General features: G+C 36.3%; 3 protein-coding genes across 3 annotated transcripts in view; 2 read left to right on the top strand and 1 right to left on the bottom strand.

Moving 5' to 3' along the window:
* The window catches only part of myom2b (myomesin 2b), a 39,571-nt gene extending 35,494 nt beyond the window's left edge, over nt 1-4,077 (bottom strand). The window contains exon 1 of the mRNA XM_038306696.1: nt 3,929-4,077. The gene's annotated coding sequence lies outside the window, so the exon portion shown is untranslated. The remainder of the gene's footprint in view (nt 1-3,928) is intronic.
* Nucleotides 4,078-5,844: 1,767 nt separating this feature from the next.
* On the top strand, nt 5,845-13,878 carry rnaset2 (ribonuclease T2). Its single transcript, XM_038306745.1, has 10 exons — nt 5,845-5,997; nt 6,923-7,000; nt 7,137-7,191; nt 10,510-10,559; nt 11,751-11,808; nt 12,043-12,111; nt 12,652-12,761; nt 12,902-12,950; nt 13,041-13,115; nt 13,231-13,878. The coding sequence occupies exons 2-10, from the start codon at nt 6,930-6,932 to the stop codon at nt 13,423-13,425; spliced, it is 732 nt and encodes a 243-aa protein (XP_038162673.1). The 5' UTR covers nt 5,845-5,997; nt 6,923-6,929; the 3' UTR covers nt 13,426-13,878.
* Nucleotides 13,879-16,359: 2,481 nt separating this feature from the next.
* The window catches only part of LOC119797613 (ribosomal protein S6 kinase alpha-2-like), a 30,684-nt gene continuing 29,860 nt past the window's right edge, over nt 16,360-17,183 (top strand). Inside the window, exon 1 of the mRNA XM_038306763.1 lies at nt 16,360-17,014. Coding sequence (XP_038162691.1) covers nt 16,910-17,014 — 105 coding nt within the window. The 5' untranslated portion in view covers nt 16,360-16,909. The remainder of the gene's footprint in view (nt 17,015-17,183) is intronic.

Raw genomic sequence — 17,183 nt, 5'->3', positions numbered from 1 at the left:
AATTGGGATGAGATCAAAACAAAACACAACAGATTGGGTTACAGAAACCACTTAATAGATACAATGAATAGCTCCTTCAAATTACTTTTGACATTTCAGAGACAAATGTGAAATAGGGAAGATGGATATTTTTTTTCCAAAACAGATGCCATTTTATTTGATTATAAAGACCCTTAACCCCACACTGCTCCCCAGGCGCCGCGCAATGCCAGCCCACTGCTCCCCAAGGGGATGGGTTAAATACAGAGAGCACCTTTCGTTGCTCTCGTATTTGTGACAATGTAATGACAATAAAAAAAAAAAACTAAGACATTTGGAGCTGTATTATTAACTGTTAATTACTCCGCTGTTATTTAAATTAATCATTATACAAATGTATGACATTTTACATACATGCCGCCATATTTTTTGCAATATTCTTTGTTTTGCTAATTTGGTTTGCCTAATCTTCAAAACATAAATCATTAAATTCCCTTGCTTGAAACTGCCACCTTTTGTGTTGCGGAGGGGTTTAGGTGCCCGGGTGAACTTAAATGCCTCAGGTAGAATCTCCCAAGGCAAAAAAGGCTTTGGGTAACAGGTCAGACAAAGAGTTGTTTAAGCAGCCCTTGTGAAGAATATAAAATTAAGACACATGATGTCTAGTCTTAACCTGGAGCCAAGCCTGCAGTTGGGGTTGTTGGCCCACTGGGAAAGGTAGAGGGTGGAGCTGTCTCATCTTGGAGTTTGCCCCATGTGAATGAGAGGGTCACATCCCTCCGCCTATAGGGGGGAGTTTTCTAACTGTTGTTTCAGCCTAAAGGCCAAATGGCAGTATGTGCTACCAGGCCAGATTAGTATGTCTCGTGGGGTAATAGATAGCGCCCCTTCCGAGGATTCCATCATTCTGCTGGAGAAGTTCAACACCCAGGTGGGAAATAACAGTGACACCTGAAGGGGAGTGATTTGTAGGAAATGACCCCTTGCTCTGAACCCTGTGGTCTTGTATTATTGGACTTCTGTGCAAGTCATGGGCTGGCCATAACGAACACCATCTTCAAGGCTAAGGATGTCCAACAGGGCACTTGGCACCAGGACTTTCTACTGTAGGCCGGAGGTTAATGATCGACTTTTTAGGCTTATCTTCTGACCTTTGACACATGGTGAAGAGAGACTTGGGTGAAAAAAAGGGTGGAGCTGTCTACTGATCACCACCTGGTAGTAGGCTGGACTGTGAAAGGAGGAAGTTGGACAAACAAGGCGGGCTCAGGCAAGTAGGGAGGGTCTGTTGGGAACATCTAGCGGAGGCCTCGGTCATCGATAATATCCCATTTCTTGGAGAACTTTTCTAAAATTCTAGTGGAGTCTGGGGGTATGAGGTCTGAGTGGACCATACACTCTGCCTCTATTGTTGGTATCCTGTCGAGCTGATAAAGGAGTCCAGTCGGGCCTGGTTGGCTTGTGGGACTCCTGAGACAGCAAGCAGACATTGTGTGGCCAATTTGGCCACTGCCTGAGGGATCACAGAGGCAAAGATTTGGGCTACAGAGAAGTTTGTGAAGACCACAGAAAAAGACTATATATCAGTGATTCTGGCAAATTGTCCAGCGCCTGAAGAGGAATCTGTGCTTTTTAGCAAAGGTTTTAATGGTAGCAGAGATTATGGCATCATGGGATGATAAAAGGAATACAGTTTAAATACTTCAGGTGTGGATAAGATCTGCAATGACTGCTTTAAATCACTGGATGTTCTCCGGCTGCCATGGCTGATACTGTTCTTCAACATTGCTAGAGGTGAGGGGCATTTAGCATGATGCATTCTGAAAGAGCTGCCCTCTGTCACTGGTCCTTTTAATAAGCTTTATGGACAGGATTTCTAGTTGCTGCCCAGGGTCGGAGGGGTGGTTTGAGGAGCAATGGATTTCGTTGCTGCTTTTGAAGATGGTGCAGTTCTGATGGCTTCCTCCTGCCAAGACCTCCTTAATGCACTGGGGTGGTTCATAGCTAAGTAGAAGGCAACCTCTCATTTAGACTTAGACAATTTTTATTGTAATTTCTTATACACAGAGTGTACACAAAACAAAACTTCATTTTGTTTCAGCTCTCATGACACCTCCATTTTTTAAAGTGCAGCAGTGATCAAATGTAAACAGAGTGGGTAAAAAAAAAAAAGGTACATTTTTGGATGTATAGTTAATCCACCAATCTGTATAAGTATTAGTAAGGAAACCAAGTGAGGACATTTTATTTTATTCTTTTCCATTAACATTTTTTTTATTTAACTGCTGACTTCCGCGCTTAACAACAACTCTATTGCTTGGTTACATCAGTGAATAAATAATTGTATCTGTGTTATAACTATCTATGATTGTTTTTCTCTCGCAAATCTTTTTAACCCTACTTTTCCTAACACTGCTTGTTGCATAACTAAAACTTAAAAAGTGCTAATTGCAAAATAATAGTAAATATTGTGAAATAATACTTTATTTACTCTGAATTTCTAACTGAAACACCTAAGCCATACCTGAATGGCAAAGCCTTGGCTTTTAACTTTCTGTTCACAGAACGACATTACAGTTAATGTTATTATTTATTTTCATATCAGATTAGCTGTTTTTCTTTTTTTTTTTATTGAAAATGCCTTTGAAGAATTTGAGTATATGGAGTTTTTACAATCCAAGACATTTAAACAGCAAAAATACTATTAGCTTCTTGTTTAACAGGTAGAAATGACACTTAGAAAAAATAATTCTAGGATGTCCATCATAGCAGAACCCTCAGTTTTTTCTCACATCCATTTGCAGCCGATATACTTTAGGGGGAAGTTCACTTTATAATTTTTGTCAATTTCCCTGTTCCTTAACCACAATTTGATGACAAGGGAAGTGTGCCGCACTAGTTCCCTGTTTCCATCCTTTTGCAGTTTCACTGTCCTCTCTCCTCTCACTAAACTGAAGTTCAAGTTACTTCAACTTACTTCCTTACATAACTTTTCTCTTCAAATTCTGCCAGTCAAGCATACAAGGTTATATCATTTCAAGATCATGTTTTTTTTTTTAAACAGATTAGCAACTGCAAAGCAGAATTGTTTGTTAAAATGTACATATTACATTTTTATTCTCACGAATTCCTGACAAAAAGTGGAAGAACAAAGCTGGTAAAATGTTTTATTAATTTAAGAAATAAAACAAATACAACCTCAGTAAATAAATAAAATACCTTACAGAAGTAAGTTAGAGCAAAACCAATAAAATCTGATTAGTTCCTTTTAGATTACAATGCAGATTTAGAAGAAAACTATTTTAGCTTGAATCTAAATGAAGCATGTAATTCAATTCAAACTGGGGAAACTACTCTTTCCTTACAGGACATAATCTTGTTCCATAACTTCTGCACCTCTGCCAGCCTAGCCTATACTGTAACAGCCAAAAAAACTGTAACTGTAAACCTCCATCCAGTATTCTCAGCCATAACCATACAAAGCAACATAATGCAATTTAAAGGCAAAGTGTTGCTATAAAACTAAGGAATTAGGGACAACGTTTACATGTTTGAAGTACATACAAAGAACAAATCTGTTACACAAACAGCTCTCTATAAAAGCTCCCTAAGTTGTGTTTACCTTGGCCAATTTGGGTTACAATAAAAAATACATCTACAGTATGATCTGCCCACTTTAGTTCACCAAAATAGACCAACAGGCAAACAAATGACAAAGGAGTCCTCAATAGCACATTCAGTCTACTTGAAAAAGCTATATTCTTTCATTCATCACTCTAAAGTATCATTAGCATCCATAAAGTATCATGAAATATCTCTCAACTGGGCTCTGTTGAGTCCCATCTCACTCATCCCACCTGCTACTAATGGGTTTGAAATGAAGATGGGTAATAAAACTAACAATACTTGAGATGGAGGAGCTCAACACAGTTTAAAAATGTTTTCTTACCGCTTGAGATTTTCTTTTCAGCGACTTCGGTTATCAACCTGAATCCACAGGGAGTCAGCCTAAACCAAGATCTGTACAAGGCCAAGACAACCACCACCCGACTCCAGCTGACCCCCACCGGCCTCTCCCCGAGGCCTTATAAGGAGAGAGAACTGCCTATATATAACTAGTATCCTACAAGACATGGCCAATAAAACCAAAAAGCTTCTCATGGAAATTATTTGGTTTTCTGTTTTCAAGAATATTAAGTGAGCATAAACACATCCAAGTGGTTCATTAACAGTAACAGATTTTCTAAAACATAAACTTCCAACATGTTTATTCTACTTGAGAGGAATACCTAACTTACTATTTATTTAAATGGAGTGTGTAGTTGTTTAACGCATTTTGATCTTGCTGCGCAGTGGACTGAGCTTCTGCTCTTAGAATTTCCTCCATCTGCATTAAAGAACATCTTGAGAAGCTGCATTGCATGCTGAAGTTTGGTCATTGTCTATTTATAAAACTAGCTACAGTTACAACCTGACTATTCCGGACACTGTAGAGGAGCTGTTACACAGATTGCACGTCTGAGACAAAATCATGTGAGGGGACAACATGCAATAGCATTCGGCAGCTTGAAAAGGAGTTTGTGATGTCTGAATGACGTAGGCATATGAAACTGTGTAGAAGAAAGAAATAGTATTAATAAAAGATTAAGATTTAGGAATTGTAATCATGCATTATTTTAGTTTGTCAAATAAATCAATGGGTAAATATGTAACTTAAAAGACTAGAACTGTTTGTTTGTTTGTTTGTTTTTTTTTGTATTGACGATATTTGAGGTTTATTATTTAGAATAAAGTATAAAATGTTTTATTTTTTATGCACTAGTTATATTAAGAACATTTGACTCTGCTAGTTTATGTAAAGATCCCTACCAGCATTATGATGGACATTCATTATTTCATTCTGTTTTACCCAAATAAATCCTACATATAAAAATTATTTGTTATGAAATATGGTTCTTGTTTGATTTGTTTATAAACATGCTTGGGTTTAGGCCTGATAATTCCTTTTCAATAGCTTTTTCTGCAGTGATAGATTTGCAGCTTATTAGAGGTTTGTGTGCATTCCATAGCCTTTGAGTAGAACTAACAGCTATTTGATTGCTAAGTTTGGTTTGTTCAAACCAGTATTAAAGCAACATTTTGTGACAATTAGTCAATTTGTTTGTATAACTTGTACAACCTTTGTTTTACTGTGTGGAATAGTATAACTAGTACATTATGTATACAGTATATAGCGTGCCACACATATTATGTTATATCATAATATATTATATTACCCAGGTGCACAATTTGATATCGTTAAAACACTTTACAGTACAGTATTTTATTGTTTGTCTTTTAACTCTTCACTATTATGTTATAGTTGTACATTTTTTTCTAAGGTCCAAAGGGATTTTCTATATTATATTATATTATATTATATTATATTATATTATATTATATTATATTATATTATATTATATTATATTATATTATATTATTATATTATATTATATTATATTATATTATATTATATTATATTATATTATATTATATTATATTATATTATATTATATTATATTATATTATATTATATTATATTATATTATATTATATTATATTATATTATATTATATTATATTATATTATATTATATTATATTATTATGGAGACAACCAGTCTTTTGAAGCGCTGCTTCACATTTAGTTCAACCAGTGAAACCTTATAGCACAACACCATAACCGGAATAAATGCATGATTTACAGGCTAGGTTAGGAGCAGCAACCGGGACTGCGGTTGTAATAAAACAAGCATCCACAGTCCTAACTCATTAGCGTAATGACGCTCGATATGTTTACGGAGCTCCTGATTGGCTGTTGTGATTAAACCGGAAGTTTGGTGCTGTCTCTTTGTGGTCGGGAACATAAACAACCCATTTCTTGAGCAAGACGCTTTGCAAACCGAAGTTTGACACAGTTAGGAAGAGCTCATTGTTCATTTGACCAGTATACATTTTGGACGCTTCGTATTCTCAACAAGGTGAGGTGAAAGTTTCATATTGGTAATTAAGATAGTTTATGATACTAAACACGAAACTTTACTCTTCCATGTTTTTGTTAACATATTTAATAAAAAAAACAGTTTTGAATAAAAATATAAGTTTTGTAAAGACTTTTTACTGCCCGTTTGGTTGTTTTATACAAAGATAGTCTTTTATACAAAGATGCCATGTACATTTTCGCCAACGACGTGTGTACAAAATGTTTGAGAAAAGAAAAGGTAACTGATGGTCATAGCGAGACTAAGGGAATAGGTTTCTTCCTCTGAGAGTTTGTTAGCTAATTTCTGGGGGTTTTGTTTCTTTGCCAACTAAACTTCCAGTGGAAGTAGATCACACAAACTGAAACCACCTTTACTTCAAAGCTTGGATTCCCTCATGCCCACATTGGGAAGATGTGTGGTCTTATTGTAATAAGAATATTTATATATGTATATCAATGTTGTCTTGGGTTAATCTTCATGAGATTTTGATTTGGAAATTGTAAATAAGATAGGATAATTTTGTATTCACCCTTTGTTTATTACATGCCAAAAACTAGGAAAATAGGAACTGTGCAGAGATTCCACTTCTATAAAAAAAAGGGTAAAGTTCCTGTTTGTCAAACTGGTCCATCCATGCCCTGACTATTAGTTATACTGTGTTTTATCTGTGCATTAGAGAGACACTGTCTAGTGAAACTGTACTCTGAATCATTTTAACAGTTTAAGCACCATTTCTCCTTGAGTCACTACAGTGCCTGTGCAGTCAGCTCCTGATGCAGAATTCAATTAAAGTTATTTCTAAGGAGAATGCATAAATTGTTCTTAAAGAGTGTTTTGTAATTTTTCCTGTGTTTTTGTGCAATTCTAATGTTGCAGGAGTCAGATATTTGGATTTTATTTCATCTCCCCCAACTTGTTTTAGGTCAGTCATGAGACTCCACCTTCCTGTTCTGGTCTGCCTGGTAGCAGCTCTGTCCTCTGCTGCCATTCCGTCATCGCGGTAAGACAGATTTGAAATTATGAACATTGCTTTCTCGCGTCCATCTTCTTTCTTAGATTTGCGGTAGCTGTTGCCGTATAAAAGTTTGATTTTATCATTTAAAGTGAATAATTAGAAATATCGTTGTCTCTTTCAGTGATTTATGGACTAAACTGATCCTGACCCAGCAGTGGCCCAACACCTTCTGTGCTGTGAGTCTCAGTCCATCCTTATCTATTGATTGGTTTCATTAGAAGTCATCATTTATGCTGCAGAATCACAGAGTAATTTTCATCACTTTGTTTTATTGGTAAACATACAGTAACTACATGGTACCCAGATGGATCTTGAACGTAGATACCTGCCTTTAAAAAAAAAAATCAAGTTTGGCCTTTCATGCATTTGAAATTGAAATTGGGAAGCATAAAGTTCAAGATAAGCTCTCATAACTGAGAAATTAAAACAAGAAAAACCAAACGGGTACAAAAATAGGTGAATAGGTAAAAAAATTAAGAATAGAACTTTAAGGTGTCTTATATACAGCGAAGTGCTCTTATGTACATTGAGGTATGATCTGTTGCAGTGAAAATACCATGTAATGGTGTTAATTGTGATTATATTGCTGTTATAGTGCAAATACATTATCATGACAAAGTCTAAACAGTACAGTTGATAACATTTAATAAAAGAATGTTATCAAATGTATGGCCAAAACAATCAGATCGATCTTGATCAATTAATTATTGAAAAGTTGTCATCTAATTTAGTAATTAATTAATTGATTTTTAATTGGAGTATAGAGACTCTAAAATGTGGCTTTAGCTGACAGAGCAACCCACTTAGAGCTCTAATTATACCAAAATTGTAAAAATTCAGCCAACAACATTCTCTATCCAGAACTCCTCAAATAGAAAAGCTTTAGTTTCACCTGGTAAAATTTATGTAAAAGATCTTTAGGGAACCTTTTGCTATCCGATTATTAGTCAAAAAGATAATTGACATATTAATCGATCAGCAATCGTTGGTTGCAGCACTTATCTAACGGCACTTCATAAAACAAACACAACTCATTCATATCCAGGAATTTATAATGAAATAATTTTAAATCCATCATATAGGTTTTGATAGTTGGCTTTTGTGGTTTGTAGCCACACCAAAACAGGCAGACCAAAAGGCAAATGTTAGAGCTTAATAGATATATCAACAGTCTTCTTTTTCTTTTAGCTTTTATCTTTCTGGGGTCGGCAAAGCAAGTCTCCATTTAACCCCATCTTCTGCATTTTCATCTCTAACACCCACTATAACACCACTTTGGTTCCATCCAGTAACCTCTTCCTTTGTCTTCTTCTAGGCGTCCGGCCTGGCAGATAGTTAACAAACATACTTTTTCAAATTATATAAAGTATAACTCTGATTTGCTTGTTCAAAATCTCCTTGTAGATCAATGAAATATTGTTTTTATATTGTCTCAATGCTGTATTTTGAATTTGTCTTAACCTAGCAGTTTGAAGTGGAAATCATCCATTCCCCTGCTAGAGCAGAGGAGTCATGTTCATTAAATTAAATGTGTTTAATTAATGTTGTTCCTACGGAGATATCAGGCATTGTCCAAATAAGCAATGGAACTTCTAGTGATATGTTCTGAAAACAATGTAATCCAGGCGTTTTCCTTTGACAACATGTGATTCCGGATCACAAGAGTTTTGTCAGCACTGTGGTTTGTTGAGTCATTTTTCAGATGCGCATTACAGCATGAGTCATGCACCTCTTTTTGTGGGTTTGCCAAGGTTTTTTTTTTTTCTGCTTACTGTGCAGCGAGATTTTCTTTTTTTCTTTTTTTTTTGTGAACGGACAGAATCTGAAGTTGATTTGATTAATAGGAAGCAGTTTAGTTTAGTTTAGGACCAAGGGTGTTTTACATTGTATAAATATCTGGGCTTTCCGATATTTAGGCCACTGTAAAAATTGGAATATATTAATAAATACACTACCCAGGAATACATATAGTCCAATCTGGGGCTGAAACAATTGATTGGAATAATTGTGATTCATCGATTATTGCAATAATCGTCAACTAATTAACTTGATTATAGAGACTTGGAAACATGCCTTTAGCTGACAGGGCAACGAACTTAGAGCAGCAATTATATCGTAATTGAAAAAAAATTTGGGTATATATATATATATATATATATATATATATATATATATATATATATATATATATATATATATATATTTAATAGGGGTGGAACGGTTCACAAAATCCACGGTTCGGTTCGATTCACGGTTTCTGGTCACGGTTATCGGTTCGGTTCGATATATGTTGATTGTTACACCGAAATCCCATAAAAAATTTATGGAATTAATGAAAAAATCCCCCAAAAAATAATGGATTGTAATTATTTTAAATGATCCGCGGAAACCCTGGATCATTTCCGTATGTTTTGCTGCTTTGAATTTAATCATCTCGCGCATGCTCTCTACCATCTCCAAGGGATCAGAGGGGAGCAGACGGGAGTCACAGTGGAGGCTGTAGGCTTTGCTTTGAGCAGCCGGTCTGGAGCGCAGCGGGGGTTGCTGACGGAGTATGTGGGATTTCGGGGTTAGCATGACATGTTGGTCATGTTGCTGTTAGCATAAACAAAAGGTGTTGCACAATGCTTGCACACTTGCACTTTTATCCACAACTTTCTTTCCGCCGTCGTCGTAGGTCACTCTAAATGCAAAGCGGTCCCATACAACAGACCTATAAAGTGCTGCTGGCACGTCTTCCAACTCCTGTTCTTTTCCAACTCCTGTTCTTTCCCACTCGCCATTCCGACACAATTCTCCAAAACAACTGATTTTTTTCCCTACTACACCCGGCTAAGTTGCTTTGCTTCTTCTTCTTCTTGTTTACTACTGGTGGTTGGCTTTGGTCGCAGTACCGCCACCTTCTGCTCTGGAGTGTAAACGCTTCCCCTATGAGAAAAAGGAGCAGTGCATGAACGGAACGAAACACACGCGAATCGAACCGAGACAGTCGAACCGAACGGTTCGGACGGTTTTCATAAATCGTCCCATCCCTAATATTTAAATCATTAATTTTATAATTTTTTTTTATTCCTGTTAATATGCGTAACCCAGAACTCCTGAAGTAGAAAAGTTTGAGTTTAACTTGGCTTAATTCTGTAAAAAATGTTCTTTAGGGATCATTTTGCTATCCGATTTTTAATCAATTAATCGAAAAAAATTATTGATTAGCAAAATAATTGTTAGCTGCAGCCCTAGTCCAATCCCATTTGTTATCCATCGTTCTGTTAAAGCAGTTAGTCACATATTTAATTGCTTAGAAGTTATTATTAATGATTCAAACCTGGAAGTAGAGGACGTTAAACCATTGCTAGTTCAGCTCCTTGTGGTGAATACAAGCATGTTGTCATCATTGTTATTTCTGTTGCTAGTAGTAGTAGTAGTGAATTTCTTTAAAAATTTCTTTAAGTCAGTTATGTATTGATTTGCATTGTTGAATATTTATCTCTTTTCAGATGGAACATTGCCATCCCAACTTTACCTACTGGACGCTCCATGGACTGTGGTAAGGAACAATCTGTATTTTAGTTTGAAAAACCATTGTTCTGTCTTCTTGACAAGTTCTAACCCATTTTAGAAAAATGTTTCTCCTTCCCAAGAATGTGATTTTTATGTATGCTATGGGGATTTAACAATAGATGCATTTGTACTGAACTATGGTGGTATAAATAGCCAAGGATAATACGTTGCTTTTAAGTGCCATCAAAGTCTTGGTAAGGCTTTAGGTGCATCAGACACTGTTGTTCCACACAGACTGACCTTTTCTATCAATAAGCAGAGGTAAAATGTCCTTTTACATTCCTTATTATGAAATATGGAACATTATGTTCCAACCGACTAATATAATAATGAAACTGTCATACAGGAAGTCTAAAGGGCGGCATAAAGTATCTGCTCTCCTGTTTCACTGTTCTGAAATATGTTTTGATAGGAAAAAAAAATACACTTTTAAAGTATTTTCCACAATGGTAACCTATCAACTTCGCTCACAGCCAGCCTGTGCCCATTGTTTTTTTATCCTTCCTCTGTATGTGGAGAGCATGATCTTTCACATTAATTGATGAGTTTTTACCTTAAACCTGAAATAAATCTACTGTCTTGAAGTAGAAAAAACATTTTGCCTGTCGCTTTGCCTTAAGGTTTGCTGATCGGGGAAAATGCCTCATCAAATGCACTGTGCTTCACTCTCCTGGATTTGCCGGGGCTTGTTTACGCTGCCTTGCATTTCCTTGTGGGTGGAGCGATCTTGCAGCTGGCATCATGTCAGTTGGTAGTGTTTTCTATCATAGTGAGTAGTTCACATACTCAGATGGGATTTACTCATCTGCTTTCAAGCCCGTTTGCTGTGACATGAGACAGTTTCAAGGTGTTTTTATTCATTTTTTTTTATTTTAATTAATAACTGATGTGCTCAAACACATTTGGATAACCATGTTGGTTTTTAGATCACCTATTTGTTGTGTAGGGCTGTTAATTAAATAAATAAATAAAAAAAATCTTAAAGAATTTATGTTTTTGCCTTTGTAACATAACCTTTAAACTTAGTTGCCATTGGCCATGATTCCATTTGCTACATCTGGAAAGCAACCTATTTTAAGCAAATATCTCTAAATTACAATTGGGGGAAAACATCTCTGTAGTGGACTGTTGTTGGCTTTGATTTAATGTCTGTTTTTTTGGGCTTTCTTTGTTTCAGGCCTGATAAAGGGAACCACTGCAATTCCTCCTGGCATTTCAACTCCTCTGAAATAGAGGTATGGCAGTGGACCAATTGTTATCTATGACACTGTAAACTTTGACGCACTAAGAACAGACAGGATTATAGCCTTTCGTTTGAATATTAATATATTAGATGTGCAACTTTAATACTATCTGGAAAAGCTTAATAAGGAAATATTTTTAATCTCTTCTCCATTTAAAATGAACCTTATTGAAATGTATAAATTAAATCTGTTTTGTATTGCTTTTTTTTTTTTTTTTTTTTTCAGGATCTGCTCCCAGACATGAGGAAGAGTTGGCCAGACCTGCTTAATCCTTCATCTGTACAATTCTGGAATGTCTCATCATTTGACTATTTTTAAGCAATTTATTTTTTATAGTTGTTTTTTTTTTTTTTTTTGCTTGATTTTGGTTGCATACTAAAACTACTAGTGTTATTTTGTTAGTATTCTTTAAGATTTTGTTTGTTGTGATGCCATTTTTGTAGTTCTATAAATGTTGTCAGGACTACTTAACATCACTTAGCTGCTTTGCATTAGTTCTTATTTTACTTTTTAATAATCATGTACTTCAGGCGCTCACTGATCAATTATCTTTTAAAATATACAGTAGTACGGAGCACATTTTGTTTGCATCTTATTCTATACAGTCTTTTGAAAAATGATATATTGCCTATCTGACTGCGTTTCAGTCTCTGCATCCTTTTAAAATAAGTTATTGCTGCTTCCAATATGATATTAATTTATCTGTAATTTACCAAGATTAATCTAGTCCAGGTCAAAATGTTTTCTTGTAAAGTATGGAAATGTAAAAATTATTAGCAGTTGATCTGCTTTTGTTTCCATCAGTAAAATAATTTTTCTTTTTGCAACAGGAAGTACGAATGGTCTAAACATGGAACATGTGCGGCTGAAGCAGCTTCCCTAAATAGTCAACATAAATACTTCAGCAAGGCGCTGGAATTATATCATAAGGTGGATTTGAACAGGTACAGGTTACTTAAAAATGATTTCTCATTGCATGTTATGCAGAAGCAGTGTTGCTTTATTTGGTTATTTTTGTTGTGATGACTGAGGTTCACTTATGTTGTATCACCTTAAGTGAAGATCTTTTCTTGTCTTTTTGCAGCATCCTGCTGAAGCTTAACATCATCCCATCATCTGACAAATACTACAATGTAAGTTTAGCTGTGTTCTAGCACTGTATTTATAATAACACCATGTTGAAATAACACCAACAGTACTTTGTTCTTTTGCCATTCTTGCAGTTTTCAGAAATTGAGGAAGGACTGGAAAGGTTTTATGGTGTGAAAGTTAAAATTCAGTGTGTGCATCCGTCAAAGGTATAAACAGCTTATTTTCCTTTAAATAGTCAAACTGCAATTTTCAGTCTTGTACTGTGAAACTATTAAATGCTAGGTAGTTTCACAAGTTTATGGTTTGTTTGTTTCTTGGCAGAATTCTGAGCCCCAGATCTTGGGACAGATTGAGATCTGTTTCGATGCTGAATTCACTCTGCATGACTGTGAGAAGCATTTTTCCATCGACACTTTTTCAAGAGGACTCGGGGACCATCCCCTTGGTGTAAACAATCCGTCTGGACTCAGCGTTTGTGCCCATGATATACCAGTTTATTACCCGCCTACTGCTTAAATGCAAACATTCTCAGACAAAGGAAGTGTCACACACTACTAATCTCCTTTTTTTATGCACAAAAAAAAGGTTAGGGTTAACCATAACCCTAGCTTTTGTTTGTAAATGCATTCTCATTCAGCCTGCACACTAATATGTAACCACTCTCTCGCTCTGTACTATGGGAGGAAAGTTTGAAATCAAATTTACTTCAGCCAAAATCATATTTGCATTTACAGAAACAAAAATTAAAGATAAACATGGAAGCTAAATATTTTTGGAGTAACCTCTTTATCATGCCAATGTCCCTAAAGTGAAGAGGTTTAAGCTGGGTTTGTACTCGCTGCATGGAACAGGGCTTAAGGTGGTGCAACTCAGCCTTTCTGTAACTTTGCGTGGACAAATTCTTTTCTACTGACGTCAAATGGGTTGAAAGTTTCAAGCGGCAACATTTTGTTAAATGCTCTATTGTTACTTTTTAATCTGTGACTTCAAACTACAAACACAAATTACTGGTATACCTTCTGGGGTACGTTTATTGGCCAGGTTTATGAGTACAAACAAGGATTTAAATTTCTGTTTCCATCGCTTGTAGAGTAAATTCAGCCTAAACAACCCCCCACAGAAGTTAAGCCATCAGCTTTTATTTAGTATGGCCAAGTTTTTCTCTTTTTTTTATCTTTTATTTAAAAGAGATCCCTCTGGGATTTACATACCTGCTGTACTCTCCATCTTCACATATTCCTCTATGCAAGAGATTAACATATCATCTTCTTCTTTACCTCCACCCATGTTTATTTCTGTTTAACTTCCACAAACACATGAACTATTCATCAGACACAAAAGACAGCAGAATTTAGGTGGTTGTGAGGATTCAAGTCAGACTCTGTGATAACATTAAGGATTTAGCCTAGTGAGATAGTTTTGATTTCCTCCCTTTCCTTCTGTCTTAGTGCACTATGCTGGAGGACATTCTTACCCATCCACCCATGGATATTGTCAACACACTGCCTTAGTGACTACCAGACCAATGCAATGTGATTAGACAGAAAAAAAAGTATATTTTAGCATAGCTGTTCTGGGAAAACTGGTACTTTATAATCTGATTTATAATCTAATGCTGAATAGAATAAGACAAACAATAGAGTCCCATGTGCGATCTTTGTTTTTTTCTGAATTACAGCCCAATGTTGTTGAAATCTGCCCAACTTGATCTGGATTGCAGGTAGTTATGTAGTGCATTTTCAAGTCAGATGACCCCAAAGCTCATTACACTACATTCAGTCATTCATACACTTATGGTTGCAAGATACATTGAAGCTACAGCACTCCTGGGGCTCACAAACAGAAGCCAGGCTCCTGAAAATAAGGCAACACAGACTCTCCGACCACCATCAATAGGCTGCAGGTAAAGTGTATTTACCAAGAAACAACTTAGCCTGATTAGCCGTTGTTTATTAATGAACTTTTTTTTTTATTTAACTTTACATAAAATGTAAGGTTAGATATGGGCCTTTAAATACTTTGTATTTGTATTGTTATTCTTCAACATAAATGAAGAAGTTCAGTTCAGCAAAAAAGCAAAGACTAACAACAAATAATGTTGACAATATAATGCAAGAGGAAATTATTAATAGAGATATGAACGAATGTGAGTAATAATATTTGAAAAAAGACATAGAGGTAATATTTCGTAATTAAACATAAATCCCTAAAAATCATTTCTTTTTTAAAGACCTCATAGTTGTATTTCCTTTTTTTTTGTGGATTTAAAATTGATCCAGGGAAATCTGAAGGGTTTTTCTTATGGTGAAATAAAATTGTCTTTAAACCCTTTTTTTTTTTTTTTACTTTGGAACTTCTTCATGTCATTCATTTAACATTTCTGATGGTTTCATGTAAGTTTTTGCCAAAGTATATAAAAGATATAAAGCAATCAGAAAGTTGCTAAGTCACTTTCTCTCTTTTTTATTTTTTTTTTTTTTTGTAATGAAACTCTAGAAATGCTTAACAAACAAGTACAGTCTGGATTTTACCTGTTAACTTGATTTATTTTTATGTGTTATACATGGGTGTTTGATGTAAATTAATATTTGCTGTTGTCTCAAAATCATAGCTTATTGCACAGTGCTTTCAGCTCTTATTTTCCTTATGAATAAAAACATTTGATTCTTACTGATGTCATCAGCTGTCTTGTAATTACAGTGTTTCAGAAGCAAAGTGAAAGTTTGAAATTTATCAATAACACTTGATGAGGAACCCTATTTGGACAATCTAACTTAAAAAAAGAAGGTATTAACTGTTCTTTCTTTCTGTAGTATGATTCAGCATAGCAGCACTTGTGTATTTAAGGCTGTCTGTGTCACAGTCTGGCTGCTGGGTATAAATATTAATGTTGTGATCTCCTTACAGAGCTTTAATCCTACTAGGACAAAGGCATCAGTCCATAATCCTGAATCTCCGCCCACAGCAGAGCACAGCAGATTGACTGAACACATTTGATTACATTTTCCAATAGTCCTAAAATGCTCCAAAAACTGTTCACCTGATGTGACCCAGATTGTGTCAAACCAATCTGTGAAAATCAGTCTGACTTTTTTTATTTCTGAATATTAAGAAATTACCCCCACAGGTAAACTGTGGAAACTTCATAAACTGATAACAGCTCTGGTTTTAACTCCCAGCTCATCACTATATATTTCTGCATCTTCCTAAGGTTATGTAACACTGCAGCGCTGCAAAAGCTGCTGATGTGACAGATCCAAATAACATCACAAACACACACACCGGTGCTTACTGCACAAACCAGATCACTGCGTTCCCAGTGTGACTATTGGCCCAGATTGTGTCATCCTTATCCAATTCTCTGCTCAGCATTTTATTTAATTCTGACGCCATATCGTGTCCTGATATGTTGTCAAAATAAATGCATCTCTAAGGATGCAGCAACGGAGAAGATCCATCCAAGGGGAGGCTGCAGGTTTGCGCCATGTGACCTCACCAGCTGTTGCTGTGCGCTGCTGGGAAAGACAGAAGGTGAAAGGGAGGGTGGCGCACAATGTGACTGATGACAATCCCTGTTTCACAATGAGGGAGCGCAGAAGATAAACCCAAATATGCCCATGCAGAGATGTGAGGAGGGAAGCTCATGCACACCTCTTCTGATTCAGCAGAAAGGATTTATTCGTCACCTCTCTCCCCTTCACACACTGAGCTTGCTGCAAAACACGCAGGGCAATCCTAAAGCGCGCATCGACCCGCTGCGTGGATTAACAGCTCTGTTCCAACTTCTTCTCTCAATCACTGGGTTCGCGTCGCAGTCCAGCTAAACTGACATCTGTTAGCGGAGCGCAGAGGATGGATAAACCGCAGATTGGGGGTGCGCCAGCAGGAAAACTGCGAGACAAACAGGGGATCTAAAAGAGGAGCTGCGCGTCTGTGAGCCCGCCCTCCAACAGGGAGATGTTCATCATTATGGGATAAATGCACAGGTCGGATCGTTGCTATGGATACGAGCACGCGCAAATTTACAGTTCGAAGGTGGTTTTCGATCTACCTGAGGAACAAGGCGACGCGGAACAAGAACAGCTCTGGGTTCTGTCAGTTGGAGGTTAGTGATGAAAACATCACCTTTAGTTGGGAGGCATGCACAGGTGAATAGTGCTGCATCACTACTGCAGCTGTGTGTGTTGAATGTGAGAAGCCTGGACAGGCAGCATCCCAAAACATAAACACAAACAGCTCGTAGCTCAGTTTGTTGCAGAATAATTTAGTAGGCA

Source organism: Cyprinodon tularosa, unplaced genomic scaffold, assembly GCF_016077235.1.
Source record: "Cyprinodon tularosa strain WSP-4 unplaced genomic scaffold, ASM1607723v1 ctg59, whole genome shotgun sequence".
Lineage (NCBI taxonomy): Eukaryota > Metazoa > Chordata > Actinopteri > Cyprinodontiformes > Cyprinodontidae > Cyprinodon > Cyprinodon tularosa.
Note: the sequence above shows the minus strand (reverse complement) of the source record. Positions and strands in the feature narration are given on the sequence as shown.